The sequence below is a fragment of the Corvus moneduloides genome, chromosome 10 (genome assembly GCF_009650955.1).
Source record: "Corvus moneduloides isolate bCorMon1 chromosome 10, bCorMon1.pri, whole genome shotgun sequence".
Taxonomy (NCBI): Eukaryota; Metazoa; Chordata; class Aves; order Passeriformes; family Corvidae; genus Corvus; species Corvus moneduloides.
Genome location: NC_045485.1, coordinates 25,276,049 through 25,289,835, shown reverse-complemented (window position 1 = coordinate 25,289,835; position 13,787 = coordinate 25,276,049). Strand labels below are relative to the sequence as shown.

The following is a 13,787-nucleotide window of genomic DNA, read 5'->3' as shown; positions in this document are numbered from 1 at the left end:
TGGGAACTGGGGGAACCCAGCCCAGAGCTTACCTGCCTGGGTGGATTTCTGGGAGCCCTGCACTTTGTAGCCGTGTTTGGGGGAGAAGAAGCACCAGGGCACACTGGTGTCGCTCTGGGGGCTCCAGCAGCAGCCACGGAGGGAGCAAGTGCTCTGAGTAAGGACAGGAGGGGCACAGATCAGCTGGGCTTACACAAATAAATCCATACTAAACCAGCTAAAGTGCACACGGAGTGCATTTCACCCCAAACACCAGAAACCTTCACAATCTCTGCACTCAGGTCAAGTCCTTCTTTGAAAAACTCTGTAAGTGAACTCAGTGGCACAGAACTCACAAAAGAGGATTTTTTTCTGGATTCAGAGTAAACTTGCTTATTAGACGTACATTCTGAAAACCACAAGATCCACAGGTAAAATGGACACCTCAAAAGAATTATCGAACCATTTGAGCTGTGACAGATGCAGCAGAGTCTGGCCAAAAGTCACGCCCTGGAGAGGGGCTGAAATTTATATCTAATAAATATTTACATATACATAATTGAACACTGTGTATAATATCTACATCTTAATGTGATTTTTTTAGTATCAGAAATACTCCAATCGTTTCTACAAAACCTCGAATTGAGACAAATCAATTTTTTTTAAAAAAATAAGCCTATTGTTTCAAGCCTCTTTCTCAGTGTAGTGGCACCAACCTTTACACTCCCATTCACTAGAAAGCTGAAATTCCCTTGCTTTGCTGTTGGGAATTAACTTGCTCATGTGCTCTGTGTGTGAGGTTTATGTTTGGAGATAAGATTTGGGCAATTTATCACTAAGTTTCTCTCCTTTAAAACCCCATTCACTACTTAGGGCAAAGGGCAGTGGTAGAACAACCTCTCTCACTGAGGGTGAAGGGCAATGTCCATCAGTGATCTCAGGTATCCAAATCCAACAGGGACACCTTCAAAACCTCACTTTCCACCTATCCTCTACCAGAAGCTCTTTCTGCCTTCATCTGATTGTGCTCAAATGCTTTTGGTGTTTGTGATAAATATCTAAAATTTTCTGCAGCTTGAAATAGGTGGACACAACCCAAAAGCTTCATTGCTGCTGTCCTTGTTTTGGGGTTAGAGAGCCCAACCCAGTTAATGCAGCTCAAGTTATTTTCAGAGGCTCTGAACAGATAAAAGATAAGGCAGCTCCAGCCCAACAATCAGGCAGGTGCTGAAGGAAGCACTGAGGGAGCTCACAAAGCCACCACCTTGGGGAGTGTCTGCGCATTTATTTGATAGTGGTTTTACAGAACACAGAAATGGCTCAGAATCACCCAAAATAAACCCCAGATTCACCAAACAGGTAAATGTGTGTCTGTTTGTAATGGATTTATCCCATCAGAAAAACATTTGCTGTCATTTCCATCAGGTTCCAAGTGACAAACGGTTGGAGGAGAGATGTAGGGACGCATTTTCCCTCCTTTGATACACAAAGCGATGTAAGCCCTTTGTAACGCTGGGAAAAACCCAGGCTCACTTCCCACCTTCCCAGATGCCACCAGGAGAACTCCCTATTTCCCCTTTAAAAACTATGGCAAAGGAGAGGAAGCACCAAGCCCTCCAAGGCTGCAGAGATCACAGCTTCATTCCCTGACTTCATTTCCTTCATATATAGGGGAATATCCTAAATATACAAGAACAGTTACTACCTCCATCCTCTTATCCCTCCCTAGACCAGTGATCATCCCATAAAAAGCAGAATAACTTGAACTGATTTTTCTAGAACCTGGCAGTTCAAGCATCCACATTCCCAGCTTCCTAAGCACCTTTTTCTTTTCCCCAGCCATTTCTCATGAATAGTTCTCGGCCATTTTCAGCAGCTACTTCACAGTCCAGTGATACTTTTCCAGCTGGATCTTATCCAGGCAGATTACTATTTTGGTGGCCTATTGAGCTTTCTGCACAAGGAAGTAGACACAGGAGTTCAGGATTGGTTAGGCCTGGCACAGCGAAAGGAGCAGAGTTCACCAGAGACACTGGGGAGCCTGTTGTAAAAGCAATCATCTGCCATAAATAAAGATGTGATCCCAGCCTGTGAGCTGTAAAAGCAGCACAATAGGAAAGCCAACACCCAGGAAAGCCAAAGCTTAATTGGGAACAACCCTAGATACGAGGAAACCGTTTCCACTGGGGCACAGCATGAACTGAGCACCAAGGACTCAAAGAGCTTGGCCACGTGCTGAACTAAAATGTGCTGTTCTGTGCATCCACACAGGCCTCTACCAGCAGGGCAGTTTGGGAAGAAAAGCACAAAACCCAAAATCAAACCAACAATGCCCCTTTCCATGAGCTGGCAGAGGTGTCAGCCTGGCCTGCATGAGCTCTGCTCAGAGGAATTCATGTTTTACTGGTGTGTTCTGCCTGCCTGATCAGACCTCCCGGCAATGTTCCACAGCAGTGAACAGTCACTAAATACCTTCCTTCTTTCAGCATCTCTATCTTCACCAACCATATGATCAGATAGGAAGAAAAGAAGAAAGAAAATAAACAGCTATTTTTCTTTCTCTTAATTTTTTCCTCCCTTCCTCTTCTTTTTTTCTTTCTTTCCTCCTGTTTTTGTTTTTTTTTTTTTCCCGGTTCATTTTCTTTCTTCTGTTTTCTGCAATCCTGCTCATTTTCTGGCTCCATCCTGGACATCTTCAGTGACTCAGGAAATCAAGGCAGACACTAAACGTTCCAGATCAGCTTAGGTGAATCCTAATTTTCCGTGCTGCTCTTTATTCTGAAAACCATTAACACAAACCACTGCAGAAGAGTGATGCAGGTACCTGTGGTTTCACAGGTTGCTGCATTTGTGTGGCCTGACACACCCAAATCACTTCCAGGAAAAATGTACACAGGAGTGAAGAGAACCACTGAGATGGGACCCTGCACCTCACAGCACAGAGTAAAGGTGATATTTATCTCTAATCCTGTGAAATCTGCTGCCTGGTCTTCACTAATATTCAGGAATCATTTCTTTTACCCCAAATTCCAGATCTGGCACCCTCAGTGTTGCAATCTGCACCTACTCTTCTGCTGGGAGCTATGATTTGATTGTTTTCAATTCCTTCCTGCCTCCAGCCTTGCAGCTGCAAGCAGAGCACCCCGGGTTCCCTCCCTGCTTGAGGGGTGCAGCACGTAACACAGGGTGACTGCTTCAAAGGCAGTAATTACAGATTTAAATGATCTGCATGGCTTCTCCTGCAGTGCTGTGCCTGTTCCTGGGGCAGGGAAGGAACCTGAGGAGTCGAGGAACAGGCTGTGATTTGAACTTTTCCTAACCTGTCCCCTGCAGGACTTTATTGAACTACAAATCATAACAGAACCCGTGGCATGAGAGGCTTTAACAACGGCCAGCTCTGGAATTAGATGGGAAGTCCCTCAGAGGTTCAGACAGCTGGTGAACAATTTTTATACCTCTGTGAATGACAGAAGTAACCCACACTGGTTTTTTTCTCCTTAGCTGCCTGTCCCCAAATCAAAGAAGGATGTCAGGCATCCACCAGAAAACAAGAAAATCCATAATAAAGATGAATAATAATAATAATTATTAAAATAATAATAGTGTTTCCAGGCTAACTATTACAGAAAGGTTCTCAAAGTGGAAGCACTGAAAAGTAAAGAGCATCATAAAATCATGGAATGGTTTGGGTTGGAAGGGACCTCAGAGCTCATCTCATTCTACCCCTGCCACGGGCAGGGAACCTTCCACCATCCCAGGTTGCTCCAAGCCTCATCCAGCCTCAGGTGATGCTTTTCACCGGGAATTTTATCTCAGAGATTCTTCAGCCAAAAGGTCTTTTCCATACTCTGCTCTCTCAGACACCCCAACCAGGGGAGGAAGACGCTGGGATCCAAACTGGGTCCGAAAGGAAACTCTGACCACGTCTTGTACATTCTAAAATTGCACATCTCAGTAAAGCCCATCATTTCTGCATTATTATAAATGCCAGTTTTTGACCATCACACCAAATGAAACTGTTCAGAAAAAGTTGTTAAAAACCAAGAGTGACTTTTTTTTAACTGCTTGATGTCTGACCAATTTTGTTGCCACCTCTCCCCAAATCAGACCCTCTGTCCATGGGCTGAAGTGGTGGTAGAGGAGTTGAACTCCCCTGCAGATGTTGGGGAAATCACAGATTTAAAAAATATTAAGAAAATACCTGATCTAGTAGAGACAAATTACATTTTCATAAACACACAAGGAGGTTTTATGGGATGAAACCTGTTTTCTATTATTTTCCAGAATGTTTCCAGACCTGTGTTGCCAATTGATCCGGGATGCAGTCGATTCTCTCTGCTACTGGTATCTCCTGACATTGTGGGTAAAAGTCTGTCAGGGAAATAAAGGAATGGGTTATTACCAGCATCCCTAAACTGCAGGAATAACTTGATTCCCTCTGAACTCAGCACGTGCTTCTGCTGGCTGCCTCTCACCAGCTGGAACCCCTGAAACAACATGGGTTCAAGTCACAATAAACCATTGCTTCTGTGACTTACTCTTACCTTTGGAACATGGTGCACAACTATCTCAAACGTGACACCTTCACCTCAAAGCTTTTGAGCATGTGGGTGATGTTGATAACTTTATTTCATTAGTCCACTTTTCAGTGACTCCTGTGGGGCAACAGGCTCTGCTTTATGTGAAAATATGTGCAAAACTATAAATTGGAAGAACTTTATTTTCTTACACTCCTTCCCCAGAGCCACAGTTTCCCACAGGAGCTGTGGGAGCATCAGGGAAAAGCACCTCAAAGCTCCATTAAGATGCTCCTTTCGATTTCAGGTTTGTGGGACTGAATTTAGCATGGGCAGCTTTAGCTGATTAAAGGGAGCACTGAAGGTTACTTTATGTATTTGGGAACATTGTTTATGTCTGGAACAAGGACTGTGAAGTGCAGGGATGTGCCCTGGGCTCAGATAGACACACTCCCCCACATTTGCCTCTTTGCATCATCTGCACTTGTGCTTTTTGCTCAGGGAAACTCCTGCTCATGACAGAAACAGGAAAAAATCTGCAGATCTTGGTCTGGATGGGCAGTGTTACTAAACCACCGAGGTGTTTGCTTTGTATAAGCAGTAATTTTTATTTTTCTGCCATTTTCACCTCCAAGCTTTTTTGCTTCAGTCCCTGTGTGTGAATGGAATTACTCACACAAAACAGAGCTGGAAGTAAAGCAGGTGCTCTGCATCACATCCCTGGAACACAAGGGGTTTCTGATGTATCAATTGGCAAGAAACACTGTTGGATTTTAGGATTGTAATGTATGTTCCACACAATTTGGCTGCTCTCACAAAAAGAAGGGATCAGAGAAACTGTTTTTTCTCTGTCACCTTGTTTTATACTCAAAAGAAAAATTGAAATTATCTGAGCTCTATGTTCCTAAAGAAAGTCCAGTCACGGGAGAGAGAGATAAAAGCTTTTTCATGACATTAAATCCTGAGTCACACCATTTATTACATTCATGGCTGGTGACTTTGATTGTATCATCCATAGGAAGTTCTGGCCATGATTCACCTTTGGCTAAAGATAAGCACAGAACAGAGACCCTGAGTCAGAGCTGAGCAGATCCTACTCAGGGTTTTTGATCCTCCGGCAGCCGTAGGAAGCACTTACCTGGAGATTTCACTCCGGATTGCCCCGTGGCCAGCAACCCAATGAGGACACAGAGGATCACTACCACCACGGAGAAGAGGATGATCAGGGTGAGCTCCAGCCCACTGAACTTCTTGCCCATCTAGAAATCCAGAAAAACCACCATTGGTAAAAGCAAAACACAAGGAACAGCTATAAATTACATTTCCAATTTATTAAATTAGCAACAATTGTAAATTATTCAGGTTTTAAGCCACGCCACCTAATCCTGAGGCTTAAATAAAATGCTTCTTAAAGACCGTGTGCAATAAATCTCCAGTCCAGGATAATTCACCCAGTGCAGATTATGAAATTATTACACTGAGAAATGTATTTTGCTTCCTGTAAATCACTTAAACAGAACAATTTACTCCTGAGATTAACCATGGAGTTTCCTATAGGTTACTAAAATTCCTGAAACAGAAAAGAAATTAAATCTTCTTCCCCTTTTTTTTCCTTTTCTTTCTTTTTTCCCTTAGATCAATCACAAGTCTGTTCTTTCTTACAAGGGAGGAACGTGATTTGTTAAAAATATACCTGAGAAAAGCTCAAATAAACTCTGGGGGCGTGTCCAGGACACGCGGGGAAGGCAAGACAGAGGCACATTGGTCATTCGTACAGTGGGAGAACAGATTGTGTACAAGCTCATGGCACAGTGGTTGCTGCTGAAATCACAACTGAAATATGGGAAATAAGCCACTGGAGTCAGTGCCTTAAAAAGCTGTGGAAAACACGAGGTTTTTCCCAAATTCCTTCTGTATTTTTTTGGTGAGTAAATTGGTGAGTAAATTTGGTGCTGAGCCAAGGGGGATGTGCTGGCTAAAAGAACAACTCAGAACCATCACCACTGAACTGTGCACCAGCAATCAAACTGATTAAAACTAATTAAAACTAATCTCAGCAGCCAGGTCAATACACACACTGGCAGCTCTCACTGCATTTAACTTGTGGTTAAGAGCACTTAACCTCATAAAACAATCTCAAATACAAAGAAATTGGTTCTGTTTAGTTGAGAAAGTGTGGGAGCACACGTGCATTACACTGGCACATCAGAACACTTTTATATGTTTTAGTGATGACCCACAGGAGTGAAAAATACTTCAGAATAAACTATTTTGTGTGTGAAATAACAGTTTAAGCCATTGTATGCTCTTGGTGCCATTTTTAACCCATCAGCCTCCCTCTATCCAAGCCAAAAACCCCCTCTTGCTGTGTTGCCCCAGATGTTATCATACTAAAAGTTAAAAAACCTAATGGTCATTTATCTGAAAAGTTGATTTCATTCCAATTCTTGTCATGAAAGCCTCCTATCTCATTGAATTTCAGTTCTTTCTTCACATAGTCTCCCTCCAAACCCTAAAACATTGGAAATAAGTATTTATAATTTATAAATTTAAGTTCTGTTGTATGATGAGCACTCCCCAGCAAGGCAAAGATCTCCAGAATCTTGGAAGCAATGAAACAAATGCCATACCTTAAAGTTTCTGTGGTTCCTTCATCTGCTGCTCCTCACTGTGAAGTCCAGCATCAACCCAGGGGTTTTATGAGCTGCTGTTATCAGTTCTCAGCTGTGTTTGCAAAGCCCTGGGCCAATGGCAGGCACAGCCAGAATTACAGGCAGATTGCAGACACTCTTTGGACTGAACACTGGGATTATTGCAGCCTGGGAATGGCTGGTTAATTAATAATATTTTGTTTAATATGAAGCATCAGATTCTGCAAAGGAGAGATAAACATCCATAAAATGCCAGTCAGCTCATCCAGTTGCATGACTAGGTTTTTTTTTTTAATCTCTTCTTTTTCTGTATCTTTGGTACTTTAACCTTCATGGAACTCTCAGATTCTTTGTCTATTATTTCTGCTTTAATCACCACAGGAAGTCATTAAACTTTCCCAAATGAGGGAAAGAGCTGCTGAACTCATTGCAGGGGAGAATCAAATTTATGACCATTAAAATTTTTATTGGAATTAATGATAAAATATGAATCTTAAATCAATATAAACAGATTTCATGGGATACTACTAATAAATGTCAAAAGCAGATGAAAAAGGTGAAAGATTAACACAGAAATGTTAAAATTTTATAGCAAAGAGGCTTCAATCATAACCTTAATATGAATCCTTCACACTTAACTGGGTTTTGTCTTTTTCTCACAAATGATAGGTGGGATTTTAACATTAAATCCCTATTTTCCAAAAGCAAGCTTTCAATTCATATTATTGAAGCATTTACGAGTAATTTTTCAATAATAATGAAATGGCTGAGAAGGGCCACTTGTATTTTTTGTACTGCTCATGAATTTATCCCAATTTCTCCTTCCCTCAGCTCTGCCTGTGGAGCCCAGGAATGAGAAATTTGGAATATTTCCTGATGAAGCACAGATAGGATGGGCCCCTTTTCCTCAGTCAGCACTTGAAGGAAAGAAAATCAATGCACATCCAGAGCACTGGGGGTCTCCTGCATCCTTCCTTCCTTCCTTCCTTCCATCCATCCATCCACTCAGATCAATGCCACCACTCCCAGAGACTCAGGGAAACAACAGGCAGAGTTTCCAAACCAATCTCAGCCCTCCTTTCCATGGGAACACCCCCCATGTCCAAGTAAACTCTAGAAACATTGCTAAAAATTGCTGAATACTCTGCTTTGTAAGTGTCTATTGAGACAAAAATAATGGTTTAGTGTGGATTATGAGGCTGATAATGGTTAGGGAAGCCTGAGGGGGTTGTTTGATGGATATTTGTTTTCCAAAGCTTATTTATTTCACATAAGTGTTCCAGGAAAGCTCTGGGCCCAGCACAGCATATTCCGTGGGTCCCATTTAGCAATCTCCCTGCCATCAATAAAACCATTTGCTTAAGTGCTTCCCTGAATTGGTGGTGCCACAAACCTCTGTCATCCATCACCCAGGGAACGCTTTCCCTGCCACTCCAGAGCACAAAAGCAGGGAACACAAAGGTCTCCAGGGAGGGTTTCCCAGCAGGTTTCCCAGCTGAGTGCGTTTTCATTACTCCACAAAGGAGATCGAGCACGGGGCTTTCAGGGCAAGGTGCAATATTGAACTCCAAGGAGGAGGGACGGGGAAGGCTCCTCAGTCAGGGACACTGAGAGGCCGTAAAAACAATGAGAACTGCATTAAAAGAAGAGCTGGAGCAGCGTGGTCTCTGCTGGCTCCTGCTTTGGTTCCCAGGAATTCTGAGCTGATTCCTTTCTGACAAAAAGCTGGGAAGAAGAATTGCTAGAAGCCCAGGGGTACAGGCTAGGCTGGAGAGAATGGCACAGGAAAGCAATCTAGGAAATTAGGTACTGTTAAAAATGTGGTCATTTAAGAAGAGACATTTATCTCTTTGCTTTGAACAGGTCCATTTTTAATTAAATCACACACAACTTGCAAAGCTCCTGAGCTGGGCAGAGTGAGCTCCCTGGTTGTATTAATTCAGTCAGCTGGGATAATATTTGGGGTTTCAGCTAAGGGACCACGCTAGGAAATAGAAATACCTTATACTTTTTCTACAATTTCACAAGATGTGTTTTTTCACTGTTTTGGTATCAAATATTTAATATAAGTTACAGTTAAATTTCAGTCCTTCGTTCCTGTAAGAATCTGTTTGCAGTTACCAGTCCAGCCAGGAACATAATTACTATTATGGAAGGACATCTGGCACAGATCCAGCGGGAACACACTCCCCTACTTCCCACATTCCACGTTTGCGTGGCTGAACCCACCCTGCAATCCCAATTCTCCCAACTGGGAGCTCTCCAGGGCAGCACTGGTCACATCCAAGCAAGGAAAAAGGTTGAGCTGTTTTCAGAGGCCTGGAGTCTCCTCCAGACATTCAACTGAGCAAGACAAGGAGCTGTGAAGCCTCACCAATGCACTGAAAACAGATTTTCCCCCAATGAGACTCTGGAGAGAATGAATTTGGATTCATCCCATGCTGTGTCATTTTCCCAAAGCACATCACAATTCAAGATCAGATGCTGTGAGCTCTGTCTCAGACAAAAGCAGTTTTCATTTTATAGTAATTGACAACCAAAATATTTTGATTTTGTTTACCAAACAGAGAAATAATTCAGCTGAGTCATTTCATTGCAGTGGGAAAGCAGAACATATTTGAAGTTCATTTTCAAAGTATGTGCAGTTCTTCTGAAAGAAATGCAAATAAACATTGCACAGAAACTATATTTTGAAAGTAAATATGTTTCTTTACGGCTAAACAATGATCTTTATCCTTGTTCCAATACCACTTTTGATCCAACAAAGTACGGCAGAGATAATGAAAATTAAAATCGAATTTTTATGTGTTATTTATGAATTTTTATGAGGTCAAATTAGACACCAGTGATAATTAGATACCAGTGATCATGAGAATGATCACAAATATAAGAATTCCAGTGGATCTATGGGGTATAGAAAGAGGAATAAATTTTGCAGTTCTCAATGCAAATGAGGAAATGACTTGCTGGGAATCTCTAAAATACAGTAATTACTGCAAGTCAGTGCAGAACACACTGCTCAGGTGATGACTCAGTGGGTAAGACCTGAAATCAGAGGAGAAACATTGTAACAATACTCCTAAAAAACCCCAAACCCTCTCATTCTTATTTTAATCGCTGCTGAACACAGAAAGCACGAAGCGAGAAGGTGTCTGATGTAGAAGGAACAAGTGTCAGGATGGTTTGAACCATAATCATGAATATAAATCACTTGATTATGTCTGAAAATTAATAACTGCTGCTGCTCAAGATAGCAAGGGTAGCTCTTAGCAGAGCCAAGTCTTATGTATTGCCAATATTTATTATCTACCTTCTCAGCTGACAAAGAAATTACAAGATTGCACTAAAAAAAAAGAATATTTTTCCTTTGGCCACTCATGCATAAATATGTGGAAATATCAAAATGTGCCTGACATTATTAATTGATCAAAATCTATCAGCTGCTTTTTGATTTTTGTAAGGTGTACTGGGAGAACATCAGGGATATTCCAAAATGGAAAGTGTCCTACAAGCAAGAGATTTGAACCTGGCATTTGCAGCTGACAATGCTCACTCCAGGATAGAGTTCACTGCCTGGAAATGAAGGGGAAAAGGACAATTAATGTTTGCTTCCAGCTAATTGCTGGCTCCTGATAATGCACCAAGTTGAAAGTGACTCTCAGCTGCATCGTCCCAGCTCTGCTTTGGGCAGAACGGAGAGAAAGGAATTCTTCATTTGCAGTTGGAAGAAAACACCAACCGCAGCAAAGCTAAAAAAAAAACCCAAACAAGCAGAAAGAAATTTAATTCATTAGCAATTATCCTTCCTCCTCAAATACCTGAATTCACAATGCATTGATTTTTCAGACCAAGCTCTCTGTGGGTGCTGGTTTTGGGGTCCTTTTGCTGGGAATGATCCTCAGGTTTTACTCTCAAATCCTTCTTCTCTCAACTTCTTCAGCTTTTTGTGATTTTTTTTTCCATCTCCCTTCCTACCTGGAATGTACCAGAAGAAAGGAATTTTCACTCCTGCTAGCAGACCTAGAAACATCAGAGACATTTTCTGAACAGGGACATATCAAGGTTAATATTCAAGTTAAATTTGAATAAAGTTTTGAATAAAAAAGTGGGTATTGCTTCCTATGAAACCTAATTGGTGAAAAGCTGAAGAACTGGTTAAAAGAGCTTGTATCAGGTTTTAAATCCCTTTAAAAAGACTGTCCTTCCTTCTCCTTTGATTCCTTAAAAACAGGGAGAACTCTTAAACCTCCCAAGGCACGTCATTAATTTTGTGCCTTCTAGAAATGGATAAATTCACGTGTGATGTGCTTAACTAAAGCAGGTACTCTTCAATAATTCAAATATGGGCAAATGAGAGTCTTGGATTTAAGAACCTAAATCGCCCCTCTGTACTTAGGCTGCCCAAAGGCTCACTAATAAAAAATAAATATTGACACAACCACCTCTTCGTGCCAGTTTGGAGACACATATGCACAGACCACCAGGAAGCCCAGGAGCCTGCCAGCTCCAAAGTCATACTCCTTGAGTCATACATGCATCAGGCAGTTCCAAAATAGCCTTTGATGGGTTTTGTAATGCTAGTTAAGAAAAAAACCCCACCACAATAAATCGGGGACTCTTAATTTCTTGGCTTGTAAATATGCATATTTTTACAACCAGGAAGAGGAGAAACTTTAGTTATTATTTTTAAATGAAGGTTAATAGCTAGGTTGATAATTACAGTAATAATAATAATTAAAAGAAAGCATTTTAAGGTGAAATTACTGATCTGCAATAATGACAACACCCTAAAGGGAATAAAAAACTCCAGTTAATAAATAACACTCAAAATGCACCTTATTAAGTCCTAACTTCATTATCCACCATTCCTAACCTATTCCATTGAGTTTTCTCCTGTTTTTCTTGAACAAAAGCTGCAATGACAGATTTTGCAGAGAGGAAAAGATAATTCTGAAAGGAGCTGCTTAATGAAATCAGGGCTTTGACCCTTTGCAGTTTTTTTGTCAGAGCTTTTCTGCTGCTCCCATGACTTTCCCTGTCCTTGCTGCAGATGGTCCTCCAGCCAATTCCTGTGTTCCTTGCTGCTCCTGAGCAGGAAACAAAGCAAAGCCACCTTTATTATCTCTTGATTCCTTGCCAGCTTTTTGCTTATTTAGACATGATACTGCTGGATGTTATTCAGCTTTGCATTTCATACCAGTGAAAAATAATAGATGGCTATTGTAGGAAAACAAAAGGATTAAAGGCTTAGGAGCTTCAGGAGCATGTTTAATATTCAGATATTTGTAATAACAACTGAGAGATGTGAACAACATCAGTGCCAAGAAAGTGATTTCCTTACACCTGTTTTTGTGTGGTAATTCAGGGAGCGCTGCCCAGGAGGGCTGGTCTGGGCAAGGGACACTCCTGAGGCAGAATCCAGCAGCTCATCCTGACACCATCCAAGGTGTGGGACACTCAAAGCTCACTGACACATGACCTTCATTGTCACTGTCACCTCCATGGAATTTCAACTTCTAGTGACCTCTAAACCTGCACCCAGGGGTTTTTTTGTATCACTGGGATGAAGGATTCCAATCCCTCATGAAAAAATGTTAAACCATGCCATTAGATGCCTCTGTCGTACACAAATCCTTGCCAATTCTGATCATACCGGTTCCAAGGTTTTCTCTCCAAAGAGAGCAGCTGGATGATTTGTTTGTTTGGGGGTTTTTAATGATATTTTAAGTGGGAGTGGGAACGAAAGCATCAGACAGCGCCAGACTTTGAACAAAGCCTCGGGGGCCAGCAGGGCTGTGAGTGTTGGTGTGTGGGTGTTGTTCCTCACACCTTCTGCAGACACCAGTGCAGAGGGAGCTGCACCTACACCCACCCCAGAGAACCCTCACCCCGGCCCCCCAGTGTAAATCTGGGTGCATTGACTGGCTCTCAGTTGTTTTCCCCTCTCTGAAGATCTGCTGTGCTCAGCAGGAGGCTGCTGCTCCTTTCCCCTCTTGCACATGTCCAGATCACAAAATGGGATCCTGTTCTTCAGCCCACTGGATGGTCCTCTGCAGGCTCTGAGCCCGGCTGAGTTCAGAGCGGAAGCATCAAGCAATGCAAAGGTCCATGTGGAGGTGTGGAGGCTTTGCTGGGCTGACTTTGTCACAACAAACACAAAAACCCCATCAAGGCACAGAAGATGCAAATTCTTAAAAAGCAGCTCCAAAATCAGCAAGTTTTCCACGTTCAAGGAAGACACAGAGATCCCTTCCCTCTACACCCTGAGGTGTTAACACCATCACTCACTAACCAGAAGATTTTATGTCTTGAAGCTCATGTGAGGTTAATATCTCTGTCACCAGAAATTTTGGCATTGCTCTATCCCATTAATATTTACCTTGTGATAATTTATTTACCTCGCCCTTAGGAGGTGTTTACCCTCTCCACACGACAAAACTCCCAGCATTTGTGCCCATTTATTTCCACTCTCAGCTGCTCTCTCATCCAAACTCCACTCCTTTAAACACCACAGTGAAATTCTTGACTCAAGCTCTTGTCATTACTTAATATCATGAAATATAGAGGAAAATACCTTGGCACTCAGTCTGGGGTAGAAATCTACGTGAACCAGGCAATTCTCTGCTCTTACGAGGCAGCT

At 42.0% G+C, this 13,787-nt stretch overlaps 1 protein-coding gene across 1 annotated transcript in view; it reads right to left on the bottom strand.

Annotated features, from left to right (window-relative positions):
- SI (sucrase-isomaltase) overlaps positions 1-7,363 on the bottom strand; it is a 43,144-nt gene extending 35,781 nt beyond the window's left edge. Inside the window, exons 1-4 of the mRNA XM_032120207.1 lie at positions 7,127-7,363; positions 5,635-5,755; positions 4,277-4,350; positions 33-153 (exon numbers count right to left, since the gene is read on the bottom strand). Coding sequence (XP_031976098.1) covers positions 33-153; positions 4,277-4,350; positions 5,635-5,755 — 316 coding nt within the window. The 5' untranslated portion in view covers positions 7,127-7,363. The remainder of the gene's footprint in view (positions 1-32; positions 154-4,276; positions 4,351-5,634; positions 5,756-7,126) is intronic.
- Between the last annotated feature and the right edge of the window lie 6,424 nt (positions 7,364-13,787).